This window comes from Telmatherina bonti (genome assembly GCF_933228915.1).
Source record: "Telmatherina bonti genome assembly, chromosome: 13".
Taxonomy (NCBI): Eukaryota; Metazoa; Chordata; class Actinopteri; order Atheriniformes; family Telmatherinidae; genus Telmatherina; species Telmatherina bonti.
Window position 1 is genome coordinate 35,316,713 of NC_136611.1, and position 18,885 is coordinate 35,335,597.

The following is an 18,885-nucleotide window of genomic DNA, read 5'->3' on the forward strand; positions in this document are numbered from 1 at the left end:
ATCAAACAGGACTCAGGTTTGTTATCGTCACACTTTGCGTCGATCTTTGACCTGGTGGTAAAGGTCCACGGTGATCACAATTGAGAGGAAATATTTACTGGGCCTCGGTTTAAAACGATCAGTCACCTGCAACCTTTTTATCAGCAGCAGAGTGAGAACACACACAGCTGCAGATACAAACAGAACACACACACTCATCTGTGTTTTATCCTCCAGCCGTGAGTTTACCTTCCAACACTTTTCCTCGTCACCACAGACATTAATGTTTCCCTGTCATTTCATCATATGAGGGTTCATTACAGTCGTAAACAACTATCTGTCTGCCTTTATGTTTCAGAATCTGCAACATGGAAAACATACATGTGATTGTATGTTTAGTCTGAGTGCAGGACCCTTTGAATCTTCTGTGAAACAGCCAGAGCCACAACAACTCTGAACAAATTAGTAGGCCACTAATAAAGGACTACTGGACATGGTTTTCACTTTATTTATATATGGTTACATTAACAGTGACTAACCTGACCTGTAATAAGTGAATATGTGTGTAAAACAAAAACAAAAAAAACAACAACAACAACAACTTGAGCAGAAAAAGGAAGTTTTCTCTATGAAGTTCTGTTTTCCCACCGCGTCCTTTGGCCCTGAACAGCCACAGAGTTTGATTGACAGCTGCAGGTGTCAGGTTACGGCGGTGGGCGGGGCTTGCTGTGGCTGGACATGTCTGCTCCACGCCGTAATCAACAGGTCTGAAGGTAACTTCCAAAGTTTCTCAGTCGAACTTTTAGTTTCTCTGTTTGCGTCACAGTCTGGCTTCTCAGCGGAGTGCACGCACCGACGGTCTGCGGTGACACGCCGGCGCGTGCGGCTCTGTCAATGCAGCATTTCAGCTGAGGACGTCACGTTAGCCTGTTAGCTTAGCAGCTAACTGTTAGCCTCCAGCAGCTGTCAATATGAAGGATGACGTCACGTGTGTGACGTTTGACCTGCGTGATCAGCTGTCGATTGATAAGATATAATACAGATTAATTGATTGATCTAATAATTATTATTACATTAAGTTTATTATTTGTATAGTCAGTTTTTATTATCAATTTATTATTATATGAAAAATGAACTGATTTAATCAGTCAGATTAACAAACTTAATATTTATTAATTATAAATAAACATAACATTTTAAAAAAGCAGGAAAAAAAACAAAAGTTAAAACAAATTAATTAAAGCTTTTATTTAAAAAATCTTTTTATTTATTTCACAAAATAAAAGGAGATTAAACCTACATGATTTTATTTAGCACTGTTCTGTTGTGATGACTGGAGAAAAGGTCTGGACCTGGTCCTAGATCTGGTCCTGGTGTGGTCTGCAGGATGAAACAAGAACAGATTACAAACCATCATAAAAGCAGATAAAATTAACATGATGAAGACAAACTAAATTTTGCTGCATGATCCGTCTTTAGTCTGCAGGAACCGCTGGACATGATCCGTCTTTAGTCAGAAGGAACCGCAGACATGATCCGTCTTTAGTCAGAAGGAACCGCTGGACATGATCCGTCTTTAGTAAGAAGGAACCGCTGGACATGATCCGTCTTTAGTCAGAAGGAACCGCTGGACATGATCCGTCTTTAGTCAGAAGGAACCGCTGGACATGATCCGTCTTTAGTCTGAAGGAACCGCTGGACATGATCCGTCTTTAGTCAGAAGGAACCGCAGGACATGATCCGTCTTTAGTCAGAAGGAACCGCAGGACATGATCCGTCTTTAGTCTGCAGGAACCGCTGGACATGATCCGTCTTTAGTCAGAAGGAACCGCTGGACATGATCCGTCTTTAGTCTGCAGGAACCGCTGGACATGATCCGTCTTTAGTCAGAAGGAACCGCTGGACATGATCCGTCTTTAGTCAGAAGGAACCGCTGGACATGATCCGTCTTTAGTCAGAAGGAACCGCTGGACATGATCCGTCTTTAGTCTGCAGGAACCGCTGGACATGATCCGTCTTTAGTCAGAAGGAACCGCTGGACATGATCCGTCTTTAGTCAGAAGGAACCGCTGGACATGATCCGTCTTTAGTCAGAAGGAACCGCAGGACATGATCTGTCTTTAGTCAGAAGGAACCGCAGGACATGATCCGTCTTTAGTCAGAAGGAACCGCAGGACATGATCCGTCTTTAGTCTGCAGGAACCGCTGGACATGATCCGTCTTTAGTCTGCAGGAACCGCTGGACATGATCCGTCTTTAGTCAGAAGGAACCGCAGGACATGATCCGTCTTTAGTCAGAAGGAACCGCTGGACATGATCCGTCTTTAGTCAGAAGGAACCGGTGGACATGATCCGTCTTTAGTCAGAAGGAACCGCAGGACATGATCCGTCTTTAGTCTGCAGGAACCGCTGGACATGATCCGTCTTTAGTCAGAAGGAACTGCTGGACATGATCCGTCTTTAGTCAGAAGGATCCGCTGGACATGATCCGTCTTTAGTCAGAAGGAACCGCTGGACATGATCCGTCTTTAGTCTGCAGGAACCGCTGGACATGATCCGTCTTTAGTCAGAAGGAACCGCTGGACATGATCCGTCTTTAGTCAGAAGGAACCGCTGGACATGATCCGTCTTTAGTCAGAAGGAACCGCTGGACATGATCCGTCTTTAGTCAGAAGGAACCGCAGGACATGATCCGTCTTTAGTCAGAAGGAACCGCTGGACATGATCCGTCTTTAGTCAGAAGGAACCGCAGGACATGATCCGTCTTTAGTCTGCAGGAACCGCTGGACATGATCCGTCTTTAGTCAGAAGGAACCGCTGGACATGATCCGTCTTTAGTCAGAAGGAACCGCTGGACATGATCCGTCTTTAGTCAGAAGGAACCGCTGGACATGATCCGTCTTTAGTCAGAAGGAACCGCTGGACATGATCCGTCTTTAGTCTGCAGGAACCGCTGGACATGATCCGTCTTTAGTCAGAAGGAACCTCTGGACATGATCCGTCTTTAGTCAGAAGGAACCGCTGGACATGATCCGTCTTTATTCAGAAGGAACCGCTGGACATGATCCGTCTTTAGTCCACAGGAACCGGTGGACATGATCCATCCTTAGTCTGCAGGAACCGCTGGACATGATCCGTCTTTAGTCTGCAGGAACTGCAGGACATGATCCGTCTTTAGTCAGAAGGAACCGCAGGACATGATCCGTCTTTAGTCAGAAGGAACCGCTGGACATGATCCGTCTTTAGTCAGAAGGAACCGCAGACATGATCCGTCTTTAGTCCACAGGGACCGCTGGACATGATCCGTCTTTAGTCTGCAGGAACCGCTGGACATGATCCGTCTTTAGTCAGAAGGAACCGCTGGACATGATCCGTCTTTAGTCAGAAGGAACCGCTGGACATGATCCGTCTTTAGTCTGCAGGAACCGCTGGACATGATCCGTCTTTAGTCAGAAGGAACCGCTGGACATGATCCGTCTTTAGTCAGAAGGAACCGCTGGACATGATCCGTCTTTAGTCTGCAGGAACCGCTGGACATGATCCGTCTTTAGTCAGAAGGAACCGCTGGACATGATCCGTCTTTAGTCAGAAGGAACCGCTGGACATGATCCGTCTTTAGTCAGAAGGAACCGCTGGACATGATCCGTCTTTAGTCAGAAGGAACCGCTGGACATGATCCGTCTTTAGTCAGAAGGAACCGCTGGACATGATCCGTCTTTAGTCAGAAGGAACCGCAGACATGATCCGTCTTTAGTCAGAAGGAACCGCTGGACATGATCCGTCTTTAGTCAGAAGGAACCGCAGACATGGTCCGTCTTTAGTCTGCAGGAACCGCTGGACATGATCCGTCTTTAGTCAGAAGGAACCGCTGGACATGATCCGTCTTTAGTCAGAAGGAACCGCTGGACATGATCCGTCTTTAGTCAGAAGGAACCGCTGGACATGATCCGTCTTTAGTCAGAAGGAACCGCAGACATGATCCGTCTTTAGTCTGCAGGAACCGCAGGACATGATCCGTCTTTAGTCTGCAGGAACCGCTGGACATGATCCGTCTTTAGTCTGCAGGAACCGCTGGACATGATCCGTCTTTAGTCTGCAGGAACCGCTGGACATGATCCGTCTTTAGTCTGCAGGAACCGCTGGACATGATCCGTCTTTAGTCAGAAGGAACCGCTGGACATGATCCGTCTTTAGTCTGCAGGAACCGCTGGACATGATCCGTCTTTAGTCAGAAGGAACCTCTGGACATGATCCGTCTTTAGTCAGAAGGAACCGCTGGACATGATCCGTCTTTAGTCAGAAGGAACCGCTGGACATGATCCGTCTTTAGTCAGAAGGAACCGCAGACATGATCCGTCTTTAGTCTGCAGGAACCGCAGGACATGATCCGTCTTTAGTCAGCAGGAACCGCTGGACATGATCCGTCTTTAGTCAGAAGGAACCGCTGGACATGATCAGTCTTTAGTCTGAAGGAACCGCTGGACATGATCCCTCTTTAGTCAGAAGGAACCGCTGGACATGATCCGTCTTTAGTCAGAAGGAACCGCTGGACATGATCCGTCTTTAGTCAGAAGGAACCGCAGACATGATCCGTCTTTAGTCAGAAGGAACCGCTGGACATGATCCGTCTTTAGTCAGAAGGAACCGAAGACATGATCCGTCTTTAGTCTGCAGGAACCGCTGGACATGATCCGTCTTTAGTCAGAAGGAACCGCTGGACATGAAATGTCTTTAGTCTGCAGGAACCGCTGGACATGATCCGTCTTTAGTCAGCAGGAACCGCTGGACATGATCCGTCTTTAGTCAGAAGGAACCGCTGGACATGATCCGTCTTTAGTCTGAAGGAACCGCTGGACATGATCCGTCTTTAGTCAGAAGGAACCGCTGGACATGATCCGTCTTTAGTCTGCAGGAACCGCTGGACATGATCCGTCTTTAGTCAGAAGGAACCGCAGACATGATCCGTCTTTAGTCAGAAGGAACCGCTGGACATGATCCGTCTTTAGTCAGAAGGAACCGCAGACATGGTCCGTCTTTAGTCTGCAGGAACCGCTGGACATGATCCGTCTTTAGTCAGAAGGAACCGCTGGACATGATCCGTCTTTAGTCAGAAGGAACCGCTGGACATGATCCGTCTTTAGTCAGAAGGAACCGCTGGACATGATCCGTCTTTAGTCAGAAGGAACCGCAGACATGATCCGTCTTTAGTCTGCAGGAACCGCAGGACATGATCCGTCTTTAGTCTGCAGGAACCGCTGGACATGATCCGTCTTTAGTCTGCAGGAACCGCTGGACATGATCCGTCTTTAGTCTGCAGGAACCGCTGGACATGATCCGTCTTTAGTCTGCAGGAACCGCTGGACATGATCCGTCTTTAGTCAGAAGGAACCGCTGGACATGATCCGTCTTTAGTCTGCAGGAACCGCTGGACATGATCCGTCTTTAGTCAGAAGGAACCGCTGGACATGATCCGTCTTTAGTCAGAAGGAACCGCAGGACATGATCCGTCTTTAGTCAGAAGGAACCGCTGGACCTGATCCGTCTTTAGTCAGAAGGAACCGCTGGACATGATCCGTCTTTAGTCAGAAGGAACCGCAGACATGATCCGTCTTTAGTCCACAGGAACCGCTGGACATGATCCATCCTTAGTCAGCAGGAACCGCTGGACATGATCCGTCTTTAGTCTGCAGGAACTGCTGGACATGATCCGTCTTTAGTCAGAAGGAACCGCTGGACATGATCCGTCTTTAGTCAGCAGGAACCGCTGGACATGATCCGTCTTTAGTCAGAAGGAACCGCTGGACATGATCCGTCTTTAGTCTGAAGGAACCGCTGGACATGATCCGTCTTTAGTCAGAAGGAACCGCTGGACATGATCCGTCTTTAGTCAGAAGGAACCGCAGACATGATCCGTCTTTAGTCAGAAGGTACCGCTGGACATGATCCGTCTTTAGTCAGAAGGAACCGCAGACATGATCCGTCTTTAGTCTGCAGGAACCGCTGGACATGATCCGTCTTTAGTCAGAAGGAACCGCTGGAAATGATCCGTCTTTAGTCAGAAGGAACCGCTGGACATGATCCGTCTTTAGTCAGAAGGAACCGCAGACATGATCCGTCTTTAGTCCACAGGACCGCAGGACATGATCCGTCTTTAGTCTGCAGGAACCGCTGGACATGATCCGTCTTTAGTCTGCAGGAACCGCTGGACATGATCCGTCTTTAGTCTGCAGGAACCGCTGGACATGATCCGTCTTTAGTCAGAAGGAACCGCTGGACATGATCCGTCTTTAGTCTGCAGGAACCGCTGGACATGATCCGTCTTTAGTCAGAAGGAACCGCAGACATGGTCCGTCTTTAGTCTGCAGGAACCGCTGGACATGATCCGTCTTTAGTCAGAAGGAACCGCTGGACATGATCCGTCTTTAGTCAGAAGGAACCGCTGGACATGATCCGTCTTTAGTCAGAAGGAACCGCTGGACATGATCCGTCTTTAGTCAGAAGGAACCGCAGACATGATCCGTCTTTAGTCTGCAGGAACCGCAGGACATGATCCGTCTTTAGTCTGCAGGAACCGCTGGACATGATCCGTCTTTAGTCTGCAGGAACCGCTGGACATGATCCGTCTTTAGTCTGCAGGAACCGCTGGACATGATCCGTCTTTAGTCTGCAGGAACCGCTGGACATGATCCGTCTTTAGTCAGAAGGAACCGCTGGACATGATCCGTCTTTAGTCTGCAGGAACCGCTGGACATGATCCGTCTTTAGTCAGAAGGAACCTCTGGACATGATCCGTCTTTAGTCAGAAGGAACCGCTGGACATGATCCGTCTTTAGTCAGAAGGAACCGCTGGACATGATCCGTCTTTAGTCAGAAGGAACCGCTGGACATGATCCGTCTTTAGTCAGAAGGAACCGCAGACATGATCCGTCTTTAGTCTGCAGGAACCGCAGGACATGATCCGTCTTTAGTCAGCAGGAACCGCTGGACATGATCCGTCTTTAGTCAGAAGGAACCGCTGGACATGATCAGTCTTTAGTCTGAAGGAACCGCTGGACATGATCCCTCTTTAGTCAGAAGGAACCGCTGGACATGATCCGTCTTTAGTCAGAAGGAACCGCTGGACATGATCCGTCTTTAGTCAGAAGGAACCGCAGACATGATCCGTCTTTAGTCAGAAGGAACCGCTGGACATGATCCGTCTTTAGTCAGAAGGAACCGAAGACATGATCCGTCTTTAGTCTGCAGGAACCGCTGGACATGATCCGTCTTTAGTCAGAAGGAACCGCTGGACATGAAATGTCTTTAGTCTGCAGGAACCGCTGGACATGATCCGTCTTTAGTCAGCAGGAACCGCTGGACATGATCCGTCTTTAGTCAGAAGGAACCGCTGGACATGATCCGTCTTTAGTCTGAAGGAACCGCTGGACATGATCCGTCTTTAGTCAGAAGGAACCGCTGGACATGATCCGTCTTTAGTCAGAAGGAACCGCTGGACATGATCCGTCTTTAGTCAGAAGGAACCGCAGACATGATCCGTCTTTAGTCAGAAGGAACCGCTGGACATGATCCGTCTTTAGTCAGAAGGAACCGCAGACATGGTCCGTCTTTAGTCTGCAGGAACCGCTGGACATGATCCGTCTTTAGTCAGAAGGAACCGCTGGACATGATCCGTCTTTAGTCAGAAGGAACCGCTGGACATGATCCGTCTTTAGTCAGAAGGAACCGCTGGACATGATCCGTCTTTAGTCAGAAGGAACCGCAGACATGATCCGTCTTTAGTCTGCAGGAACCGCAGGACATGATCCGTCTTTAGTCTGCAGGAACCGCTGGACATGATCCGTCTTTAGTCTGCAGGAACCGCTGGACATGATCCGTCTTTAGTCTGCAGGAACCGCTGGACATGATCCGTCTTTAGTCTGCAGGAACCGCTGGACATGATCCGTCTTTAGTCAGAAGGAACCGCTGGACATGATCCGTCTTTAGTCTGCAGGAACCGCTGGACATGATCCGTCTTTAGTCAGAAGGAACCGCTGGACATGATCCGTCTTTAGTCAGAAGGAACCGCAGGACATGATCCGTCTTTAGTCAGAAGGAACCGCTGGACCTGATCCGTCTTTAGTCAGAAGGAACCGCTGGACATGATCCGTCTTTAGTCAGAAGGAACCGCAGACATGATCCGTCTTTAGTCCACAGGAACCGCTGGACATGATCCATCCTTAGTCAGCAGGAACCGCTGGACATGATCCGTCTTTAGTCTGCAGGAACTGCTGGACATGATCCGTCTTTAGTCAGAAGGAACCGCTGGACATGATCCGTCTTTAGTCAGCAGGAACCACTGGACATGATCCGTCTTTAGTCAGAAGGAACCGCTGGACATGATCCGTCTTTAGTCTGAAGGAACCGCTGGACATGATCCGTCTTTAGTCAGAAGGAACCGCTGGACATGATCCGTCTTTAGTCAGAAGGAACCGCAGACATGATCCGTCTTTAGTCAGAAGGTACCGCTGGACATGATCCGTCTTTAGTCAGAAGGAACCGCAGACATGATCCGTCTTTAGTCTGCAGGAACCGCTGGACATGATCCGTCTTTAGTCAGAAGGAACCGCTGGAAATGATCCGTCTTTAGTCAGAAGGAACCGCTGGACATGATCCGTCTTTAGTCAGAAGGAACCGCAGACATGATCCGTCTTTAGTCCACAGGACCGCAGGACATGATCCGTCTTTAGTCTGCAGGAACCGCTGGACATGATCCGTCTTTAGTCTGCAGGAACCGCTGGACATGATCCGTCTTTAGTCTGCAGGAACCGCTGGACATGATCCGTCTTTAGTCAGAAGGAACCGCTGGACATGATCCGTCTTTAGTCTGCAGGAACCGCTGGACATGATCCGTCTTTAGTCAGAAGGAACCGCTGGACATGATCCGTCTTTAGTCAGAAGGAACCGCTGGACATGATCCGTCTTTAGTCAGAAGGAACCGCTGGACATGATCCGTCTTTAGTCAGAAGGAACCGCTGGACATGATCCGTCTTTAGTCAGAAGGAACCGCTGGACATGATCCGTCTTTAGTCAGAAGGAACCGCAGACATGATCCGTCTTTAGTCAGAAGGAACCGCTGGACATGATCCGTCTTTAGTCAGAAGGAACCGCAGACATGGTCCGTCTTTAGTCTGCAGGAACCGCTGGACATGATCCGTCTTTAGTCAGAAGGAACCGCTGGACATGATCCGTCTTTAGTCAGAAGGAACCGCTGGACATGATCCGTCTTTAGTCAGAAGGAACCGCTGGACATGATCCGTCTTTAGTCAGAAGGAACCGCAGACATGATCCGTCTTTAGTCTGCAGGAACCGCAGGACATGATCCGTCTTTAGTCTGCAGGAACCGCAGGACATGATCCGTCTTTAGTCTGCAGGAACCGCTGGACATGATCCGTCTTTAGTCTGCAGGAACCGCTGGACATGATCCGTCTTTAGTCTGCAGGAACCGCTGGACATGATCCGTCTTTAGTCTGCAGGAACCGCTGGACATGATCCGTCTTTAGTCAGAAGGAACCGCTGGACATGATCCGTCTTTAGTCTGCAGGAACCGCTGGACATGATCCGTCTTTAGTCAGAAGGAACCTCTGGACATGATCCGTCTTTAGTCAGAAGGAACCGCTGGACATGATCCGTCTTTAGTCAGAAGGAACCGCTGGACATGATCCGTCTTTAGTCAGAAGGAACCGCAGACATGATCCGTCTTTAGTCTGCAGGAACCGCAGGACATGATCCGTCTTTAGTCAGCAGGAACCGCTGGACATGATCCGTCTTTAGTCAGAAGGAACCGCTGGACATGATCAGTCTTTAGTCTGAAGGAACCGCTGGACATGATCCGTCTTTAGTCAGAAGGAACCGCTGGACATGATCCGTCTTTAGTCAGAAGGAACCGCTGGACATGATCCGTCTTTAGTCAGAAGGAACCGCTGGACATGATCCGTCTTTAGTCAGAAGGAACCGCAGACATGATCCGTCTTTAGTCAGAAGGAACCGCTGGACATGATCCGTCTTTAGTCAGAAGGAACCGAAGACATGATCCGTCTTTAGTCAGCAGGAACCGCTGGACATGATCCGTCTTTAGTCAGAAGGAACCGCTGGACATGATCCGTCTTTAGTCTGAAGGAACCGCTGGACATGATCCGTCTTTAGTCAGAAGGAACCGCTGGACATGATCCGTCTTTAGTCAGAAGGAACCGCAGACATGATCCGTCTTTAGTCAGAAGGTACCGCTGGACATGATCCGTCTTTAGTCAGAAGGAACCGCAGACATGATCCGTCTTTAGTCTGCAGGAACCGCTGGACATGATCCGTCTTTAGTCAGAAGGAACCGCTGGACATGATCCGTCTTTAGTCAGAAGGAACCGCTGGACATGATCCGTCTTTAGTCAGAAGGAACCGCTGGACATGATCCGTCTTTAGTCAGAAGGAACCGCAGACATGATCCGTCTTTAGTCCACAGGACCGCAGGACATGATCCGTCTTTAGTCTGCAGGAACCGCTGGACATGATCCGTCTTTAGTCTGCAGGAACCGCTGGACATGATCCGTCTTTAGTCTGCAGGAACCGCTGGACATGATCCGTCTTTAGTCTGCAGGAACCGCTGGACATGATCCGTCTTTAGTCAGAAGGAACCGCTGGACATGATCCGTCTTTAGTCTTCAGGAACCGCTGGACATGATCCGTCTTTAGTCAGAAGGAACCGCAGGACATGATCCGTCTTTAGTCAGAAGGAACCGCAGGACATGATCCGTCTTTAGTCAGAAGGAACCGCTGGACCTGATCCGTCTTTAGTCAGAAGGATCCGCTGGACATGATCCGTCTTTTGCCAGAAGGAACCGCAGACATGATCCGTCTTTAGTCAGAAGGAACCGCTGGACATGATCCGTCTTTAGTCAGAAGGAACCGCAGGACATGATCCGTCTTTAGTCAGAAGGAACCGCTGGACATGATCCGTCTTTAGTCTGCAGGAACGGCTGGACATGATCCGTCTTTAGTCAGAAGGATCCGCTGGACATGATCCGTCTTTAGTCAGAAGGAACTGCTGGACATGATCCGTCTTTAGTCTGCAGGAACCGCTGGACATGATCCGTCTTTAGTCAGAAGGAACCGCTGGACATGATCCGTCTTTAGTCAGAAGGAACCGCAGGACATGATCCGTCTTTAGTCTGCAGGAACCGCTGGACATGATCCGTCTTTAGTCTGCAGGAACCGCTGGACATGATCCGTCTTTAGTCTGCAGGAACCGCTGGACATGATCCGTCTTTAGTCTGCAGGAACCGCTGGACATGATCCGTCTTTAGTCAGCAGGAACCGCTGGACATGATCCGTCTTTAGTCATAAGGAACACGCTGGACATGATCCGTCTTTAGTCATCAGGAACACGCTGGACATGATCCGTCTTTAGTCAGAAGGAACCGCTGGACATGATCCGTCTTTAGTCAGAAGGAACCGCTGGACATGATCCGTCTTTAGTCAGAAGGAACCGCTGGACATGATCCTTCTTTAGTCAGAAGGAACCGCAGGACATGATCCGTCTTTAGTCAGAAGGAACCGCAGGACATGATCCGTCTTTAGTCTGCAGGAACCGCTGGACATGATCCGTCTTTAGTCTGCAGGAACCGCTGGACATGATCCGTCTTTAGTCTGCAGGAACCGCTGGACATGATCAGTCTTTAGTCTGCAGGAACCGCTGGACATGATCCGTCTTTAGTCAGAAGGAACCGCTGGACATGATCCGTCTTTAGTCTGCAGGAACCGCTGGACATGATCCGTCTTTAGTCAGAAGGAACCGCTGGACATGATCCGTCTTTAGTCAGAAGGAACCGCTGGACATGATCCGTCTTTAGTCAGAAGGAACCGCTGGACATGATCCGTCTTTAGTCAGAAGGAACCGCAGGACATGATCCGTCTTTAGTCAGAAGGAACCGCTGGACATGAAATGTCTTTAGTCTGCAGGAACCGCTGGACATGATCCGTCTTTAGTCAGCAGGAACCGCTGGACATGATCCGTCTTTAGTCAGCAGGAACCGCTGGACATGATCCGTCTTTAGTCAGAAGGAACCGCTGGACATGATCCGTCTTTAGTCTGAAGGAACCGCTGGACATGATCCGTCTTTAGTCAGAAGGAACCGCTGGACATGATCCGTCTTTAGTCAGAAGGAACCGCTGGACATGATCCGTCTTTAGTCAGAAGGAACCGCAGACATGATCCGTCTTTAGTCAGAAGGAACCGCTGGACATGATCCGTCTTTAGTCAGAAGGAACCGCAGACATGATCCGTCTTTAGTCTGCAGGATCCGCTGGACATGATCCGTCTTTAGTCTGCAGGAACCGCTGGACATGATCCGTCTTTAGTCAGAAGGAACCGCTGGACATGATCCGTCTTTAGTCAGAAGGAACCGCTGGACATGATCCGTCTTTAGTCAGAAGGAACCGCAGACATGATCCGTCTTTAGTCTGCAGGAGCCGCAGGACATGATCCGTCTTTAGTCTGCAGGAACCGCTGGACATGATCCGTCTTTAGTCTGCAGGAACCGCTGGACATGATCCGTCTTTAGTCTGCAGGAACCGCTGGACATGATCCGTCTTTAGTCAGAAGGAACCGCTGGACATGATCCGTCTTTAGTCTGCAGGAACCGCTGGACATGATCCGTCTTTAGTCTGAAGGAACCGCTGGACATGATCCGTCTTTAGTCAGAAGGAACCGCTGGACATGATCCGTCTTTAGTCAGAAGGAACCGCAGACATGATCCGTCTTTAGTCAGAAGGTACCGCTGGACATGATCCGTCTTTAGTCAGAAGGAACCGCAGACATGATCCGTCTTTAGTCTGCAGGAACCGCTGGACATGATCCGTCTTTAGTCAGAAGGAACCGCTGGACATGATCCGTCTTTAGTCAGAAGGAACCGCAGACATGATCCGTCTTTAGTCCACAGGACCGCAGGACATGATCCGTCTTTAGTCTGCAGGAACCGCTGGACATGATCCGTCTTTAGTCTGCAGGAACCGCTGGACATGATCCGTCTTTAGTCTGCAGGAACCGCTGGACATGATCCGTCTTTAGTCAGAAGGAACCGCTGGACATGATCCGTCTTTAGTCAGAAGGAACCGCTGGACATGATCCGTCTTTAGTCAGAAGGAACCGCAGGACATGATCCGTCTTTAGTCAGAAGGAACCGCAGGACATGATCCGTCTTTAGTCAGAAGGAACCGCTGGACCTGATCCATCTTTAGTCAGAAGGATCCGCTGGACATGATCCGTCTTTTGTCAGAAGGAACCGCAGACATGATCCGTCTTTAGTCAGAAGGAACCGCTGGACATGATCCGTCTTTAGTCAGAAGGAACCGCAGGACATGATCCGTCTTTAGTCAGAAGGAACCGCAGGACATGATCCGTCTTTAGTCTGCAGGAACGGCTGGACATGATCCGTCTTTAGTCAGAAGGATCCGCTGGACATGATCCGTCTTTAGTCAGAAGGAACTGCTGGACATGATCCGTCTTTAGTCTGCAGGAACCGCTGGACATGATCCGTCTTTAGTCAGAAGGAACCGCTGGACATGATCCGTCTTTAGTCAGAAGGAACCGCAGGACATGATCCGTCTTTAGTCTGCAGGAACCGCTGGACATGATCCGTCTTTAGTCTGCAGGAACCGCTGGACATGATCCGTCTTTAGTCTGCAGGAACCGCTGGACATGATCCGTCTTTAGTCAGCAGGAACCGCTGGACATGATCCGTCTTTAGTCAGAAGGAACCGCTGGACATGATCCGTCTTTAGTCATCAGGAACACGCTGGACATGATCCGTCTTTAGTCAGAAGGAACCGCTGGACATGATCCGTCTTTAGTCAGAAGGAACCGCTGGACATGATCCGTCTTTAGTCAGAAGGAACCGCTGGACATGATCCTTCTTTAGTCAGAAGGAACCGCAGGACATGATCCGTCTTTAGTCAGAAGGAACCGCAGGACATGATCCGTCTTTAGTCTGCAGGAACCGCTGGACATGATCCGTCTTTAGTCTGCAGGAACCGCTGGACATGATCCGTCTTTAGTCTGCAGGAACCGCTGGACATGATCCGTCTTTAGTCTGCAGGAACCGCTGGACATGATCCGTCTTTAGTCAGAAGGAACCGCTGGACATGATCCGTCTTTAGTCTGCAGGAACCGCTGGACATGATCCGTCTTTAGTCAGAAGGAACCGCTGGACATGATCCGTCTTTAGTCAGAAGGAACCGCTGGACATGATCCGTCTTTAGTCAGAAGGAACCGCTGGACATGATCCGTCTTTAGTCTGCAGGAACCGCAGGACATGATCCGTCTTTAGTCAGAAGGAACCGCTGGACATGAAATGTCTTTAGTCTGCAGGAACCGCTGGACATGATCCGTCTTTAGTCAGCAGGAACCGCTGGACATGATCCGTCTTTAGTCAGCAGGAACCGCTGGACATGATCCGTCTTTAGTCAGATGGAACCGCTGGACATGATCCGTCTTTAGTCTGAAGGAACCGCTGGACATGATCCGTCTTTAGTCAGAAGGAACCGCTGGACATGATCCGTCTTTAGTCAGAAGGAACCGCTGGACATGATCCGTCTTTAGTCAGAAGGAACCGCAGACATGATCCGTCTTTAGTCTGCAGGAACCGCTGGACATGATCCGTCTTTAGTCAGAAGGAACCGCTGGACATGATCCGTCTTTAGTCTGCAGGAACCGCTGGACATGATCCGTCTTTAGTCTGAAGGAACCGCTGGACATGATCCGTCTTTAGTCAGAAGGAACCGCTGGACATGATCCGTCTTTAGTCAGAAGGAACCGCAGACATGATCCGTCTTTAGTCAGAAGGTACCGCTGGACATGATCCGTCTTTAGTCAGAAGGAACCGCAGACATGATCCGTCTTTAGTCTGCAGGAACCGCTGGACATGATCCGTCTTTAGTCAGAAGGAACCGCTGGACATGATCCGTCTTTAGTCAGAAGGAACCGCTGGACATGATCCGTCTTTAGTCAGAAGGAACCGCAGACATGATCCGTCTTTAGTCCACAGGACCGCAGGACATGATCCGTCTTTAGTCTGCAGGAACCGCTGGACATGATCCGTCTTTAGTCTGCAGGAACCGCTGGACATGATCCGTCTTTAGTCTGCAGGAACCGCTGGACATGATCCGTCTTTAGTCTGCAGGAACCGCTGGACATGATCCGTCTTTAGTCAGAAGGAACCGCTGGACATGATCCGTCTTTAGTCTTCAGGAACCGCTGGACATGATCCGTCTTTAGTCAGAAGGAACCGCAGGACATGATCCGTCTTTAGTCAGAAGGAACCGCAGGACATGATCCGTCTTTAGTCAGAAGGAACCGCTGGACCTGATCCGTCTTTAGTCAGAAGGATCCGCTGGACATGATCCGTCTTTTGTCAGAAGGAACCGCAGACATGATCCGTCTTTAGTCAGAAGGAACCGCTGGACATGATCCGTCTTTAGTCAGAAGGAACCGCAGGACATGATCCGTCTTTAGTCAGAAGGAACCGCTGGACATGATCCGTCTTTAGTCTGCAGGAACGGCTGGACATGATCCGTCTTTAGTCAGAAGGATCCGCTGGACATGATCCGTCTTTAGTCAGAAGGAACTGCTGGACACGATCCGTCTTTAGTCTGCAGGAACCGCTGGACATGATCCGTCTTTAGTCAGAAGGAACCACTGGACATGATCCGTCTTTAGTCAGAAGGAACCGCAGGACATGATCCGTCTTTAGTCTGCAGGAACCGCTGGACATGATCCGTCTTTAGTCTGCAGGAACCGCTGGACATGATCCGTCTTTAGTCAGCAGGAACCGCTGGACATGATCCGTCTTTAGTCAGAAGGAACCGCTGGACATGATCCGTCTTTAGTCAGAAGGAACCGCTGGACATGATCCGTCTTTAGTCAGAAGGAACCGCTGGACATGATCCGTCTTTAGTCAGAAGGAACCGCTGGACATGATCCGTCTTTAGTCAGAAGGAACCGCTGGACATGATCCGTCTTTAGTCAGAAGGAACCGCAGACATGATCCGTCTTTAGTCAGAAGGAACCGCTGGACATGATCCGTCTTTAGTCAGAAGGAACCGCAGACATGATCCGTCTTTAGTCTGCAGGAACCGCTGGACATGATCCGTCTTTAGTCAGAAGGAACCGCTGGACATGATCCGTCTTTAGTCAGAAGGAACCGCTGGACATGATCCGTCTTTAGTCAGCAGGAACCGCTGGACATGATCCGTCTTTAGTCAGCAGGAACCGCTGGACATGATCCGTCTTTAGTCAGAAGGAACCGCTGGACATGATCCGTCTTTAGTCTGAAGGAACCGCTGGACATGATCCATCTTTAGTCAGAAGGAACCGCTGGACATGATCCGTCTTTAGTCTGCAGGAACCGCTGGACATGATCCGTCTTTAGTCTGCAGGAACCGCTGGCCATGATCCGTCTTTAGTCAGAAGGAACCGCTGGACATGATCCGTCTTTAGTCTGCAGGAACCGCTGGACATGATCCGTCTTTAGTCAGAAGGAACCGCTGGACATGATCCGTCTTTAGTCAGAAGGAACCGCTGGACATGATCCGTCTTTAGTCAGAAAGAACCGCTGGACATGATCCGTCTTTAGTCAGAAGGAACCGCTGGACATGATCCGTCTTTAGTCAGAAGGAACCGCAGGACCTGATCCGTCTTTAGTCAGAAGGAACCGCTGGACCTGATCCGTCTTTAGTCAGAAGGAACCGCTGGACCTGATCCGTCTTTAGTCAGAAGGAACCGCTGGACATGATCCGTCTTTTGTCAGAAGGAACCGCAGACATGATCCGTCTTTAGTCTGCAGGAACCGCTGGACATGATCCACCTTTAGTCCGAAGGAACCGCAGGACATGATCCGTCTTTAGTCAGATGGAACCGCTGGACATGATCCGTCTTTAGTCTGCAGGAACGGCTGGACATGATCCGTCTTTAGTCAGAAGGAACCGCTGGACATGATCCGTATTTAGTCTGCAGGAACCGCTGGACATGATCCGTCTTTAGTCAGAAGGAACCGCTGGACATGATCCGTCTTTAGTCTGCAGGAACCGCTGGACATGATCCGTCTTTAGTCAGAAGGAACCGCTGGACATGATCCGTCTTTAGTCAGAAGGAACCGCAGGACATGATCCGTCTTTAGTCAGAAGGAACCGCTGGACATGATCCGTCTTTAGTCTGCAGGAACCGCTGGACATGATCCGTCTTTAGTCAGCAGGAACCGCTGGACATGATCCGTCTTTAGTCAGAAGGAACCGCTGGACATGATCCGTCTTTAGTCAGAAGGAACCGCAGACATGATCCGTCTTTAGTCTGCAGGAACCGCTGGACATGATCCGTCTTTAGTCAGAAGGAACCGCTGGACATGATCCGTCTTTAGTCAGAAGGAACCGCAGACATGATCCGTCTTTAGTCCACAGGAACCGCTGGACATGATCCGTCTTTAGTCAGAAGGAACCGCAGGACATGATCCGTCTTTATTCAGAAGGAACCGCTGGACATGATCCGTCTTTAGTCAGAAGGAACCACTGGACATGATCCGTCTTTAGTCAGAAGGAACCGCTGGACATGATCCGTCTTTAGTCCACAGGAACCGCTGGACATGATCCGTCTTTAGTCAGAAGGAACCGCTGGACATGATCTGTCTTTAGTCTGCAGGAACTGCTGGACATGATCCGTCTTTAGTCTGCAGGAACCGCTGGACATGATCCGTCTTTAGTCTGCAGGAACTGCTGGACATGATCCGTCTTTAGTCAGAAGAAACCGCTGGACATGATCCGTCTTTAGTCTGCAGGAACCGTTGGACATGATCCGTCTTTAGTCTGCAGGAACCGCTGGACATGATCCGTCTTTAGTCAGAAGGAACCGCTGGACATGATCCGTCTTTAGTCTGCAGGAACCGCTGGACATGATCCGTCTTTAGTCTGCAGGAACCGCTGGACATGATCCGTCTTTAGTCAGAAGGAATCGCAGGACATGATCCGTCTTTAGTCAGAAGGAACCGCAGGACATGATCCGTCTTTAGTAAGAAGGAACCGCTGGACATGATCCGTCTTTAGTCAGAAGGAACCGCTGGACATGATCCGTCTTTAGTCTGCAGGAACCGCTGGACATGATCCGTCTTTAGTCTGCAGGAACTGCTGGTCATGATCCGTCTTTAGTCAGAAGGAACCGCTGGACATGATCCGTCTTTAGTCAGAAGGAACCGCTGGACATGATCCGTCTTTAGTCTGCAGGAGATAAACAATCTAGTTTTCACACAAATGATCCTGATTAGAATGAAACTCAGTGTGTTAACTTTGTTGTTGTTAACATACATGTTCCAGGTGGAACATTGTTACCTTTCCTCACCTGAGACACCTGGACACCCGCTGATGATTAACTGTCCACATTATGTCCACTGGTTTCAGGTCGCTTTGTTTACTGGACTTCTGCTTCCAACATGTCCAGGGACCAGGTTAGTATCACTGAGCTCCTGAACTCATTGGACAGCTCCGACCTGCAGGAGGCGGAGCAAGTAAGAGCCGCTGTCAGCCTGCAGCTGAGTACAGGTGAGTCCACCTGTCCCTGCATGTCTCCACCATGTCTACACCTGTCCCTGCATGTCTCCACCATGTCTACACCTGTCCCTGCATGTCTCATGTCTCTACCTGTCCCTGCATGTCTCCACCATGTCTCTACCTGTCCCTGCATGTCTCCACCATGTCTACACCTGTCCCTGCATGTCTCCCCCTGTCGCTGCATGTCTCCACCATGTCTACACCTGTCCCTGCATGTCTCCCCCTGTCGCTGCATGTCTCCACCATGTCTACACCTGTCCCTGCATGTCTCCATCATGTCTCTACCTG

General features: G+C 49.8%; 1 protein-coding gene across 2 annotated transcripts in view; it reads left to right on the forward strand.

The window, feature by feature from the left end:
• The first annotated feature begins 694 nt into the window (after positions 1-694).
• Positions 695-18,885, forward strand: part of LOC306764073 (hamartin-like) — a 42,709-nt gene continuing 24,518 nt past the window's right edge. For both annotated transcript variants that reach the window (XM_079251098.1, XM_079251099.1), the window contains exons 1-2: positions 695-752; positions 18,448-18,588. In XM_079251098.1, the coding sequence (XP_079107224.1) occupies positions 18,480-18,588 (109 nt within the window). In that variant the 5' untranslated portion in view covers positions 695-752; positions 18,448-18,479. The remainder of the gene's footprint in view (positions 753-18,447; positions 18,589-18,885) is intronic.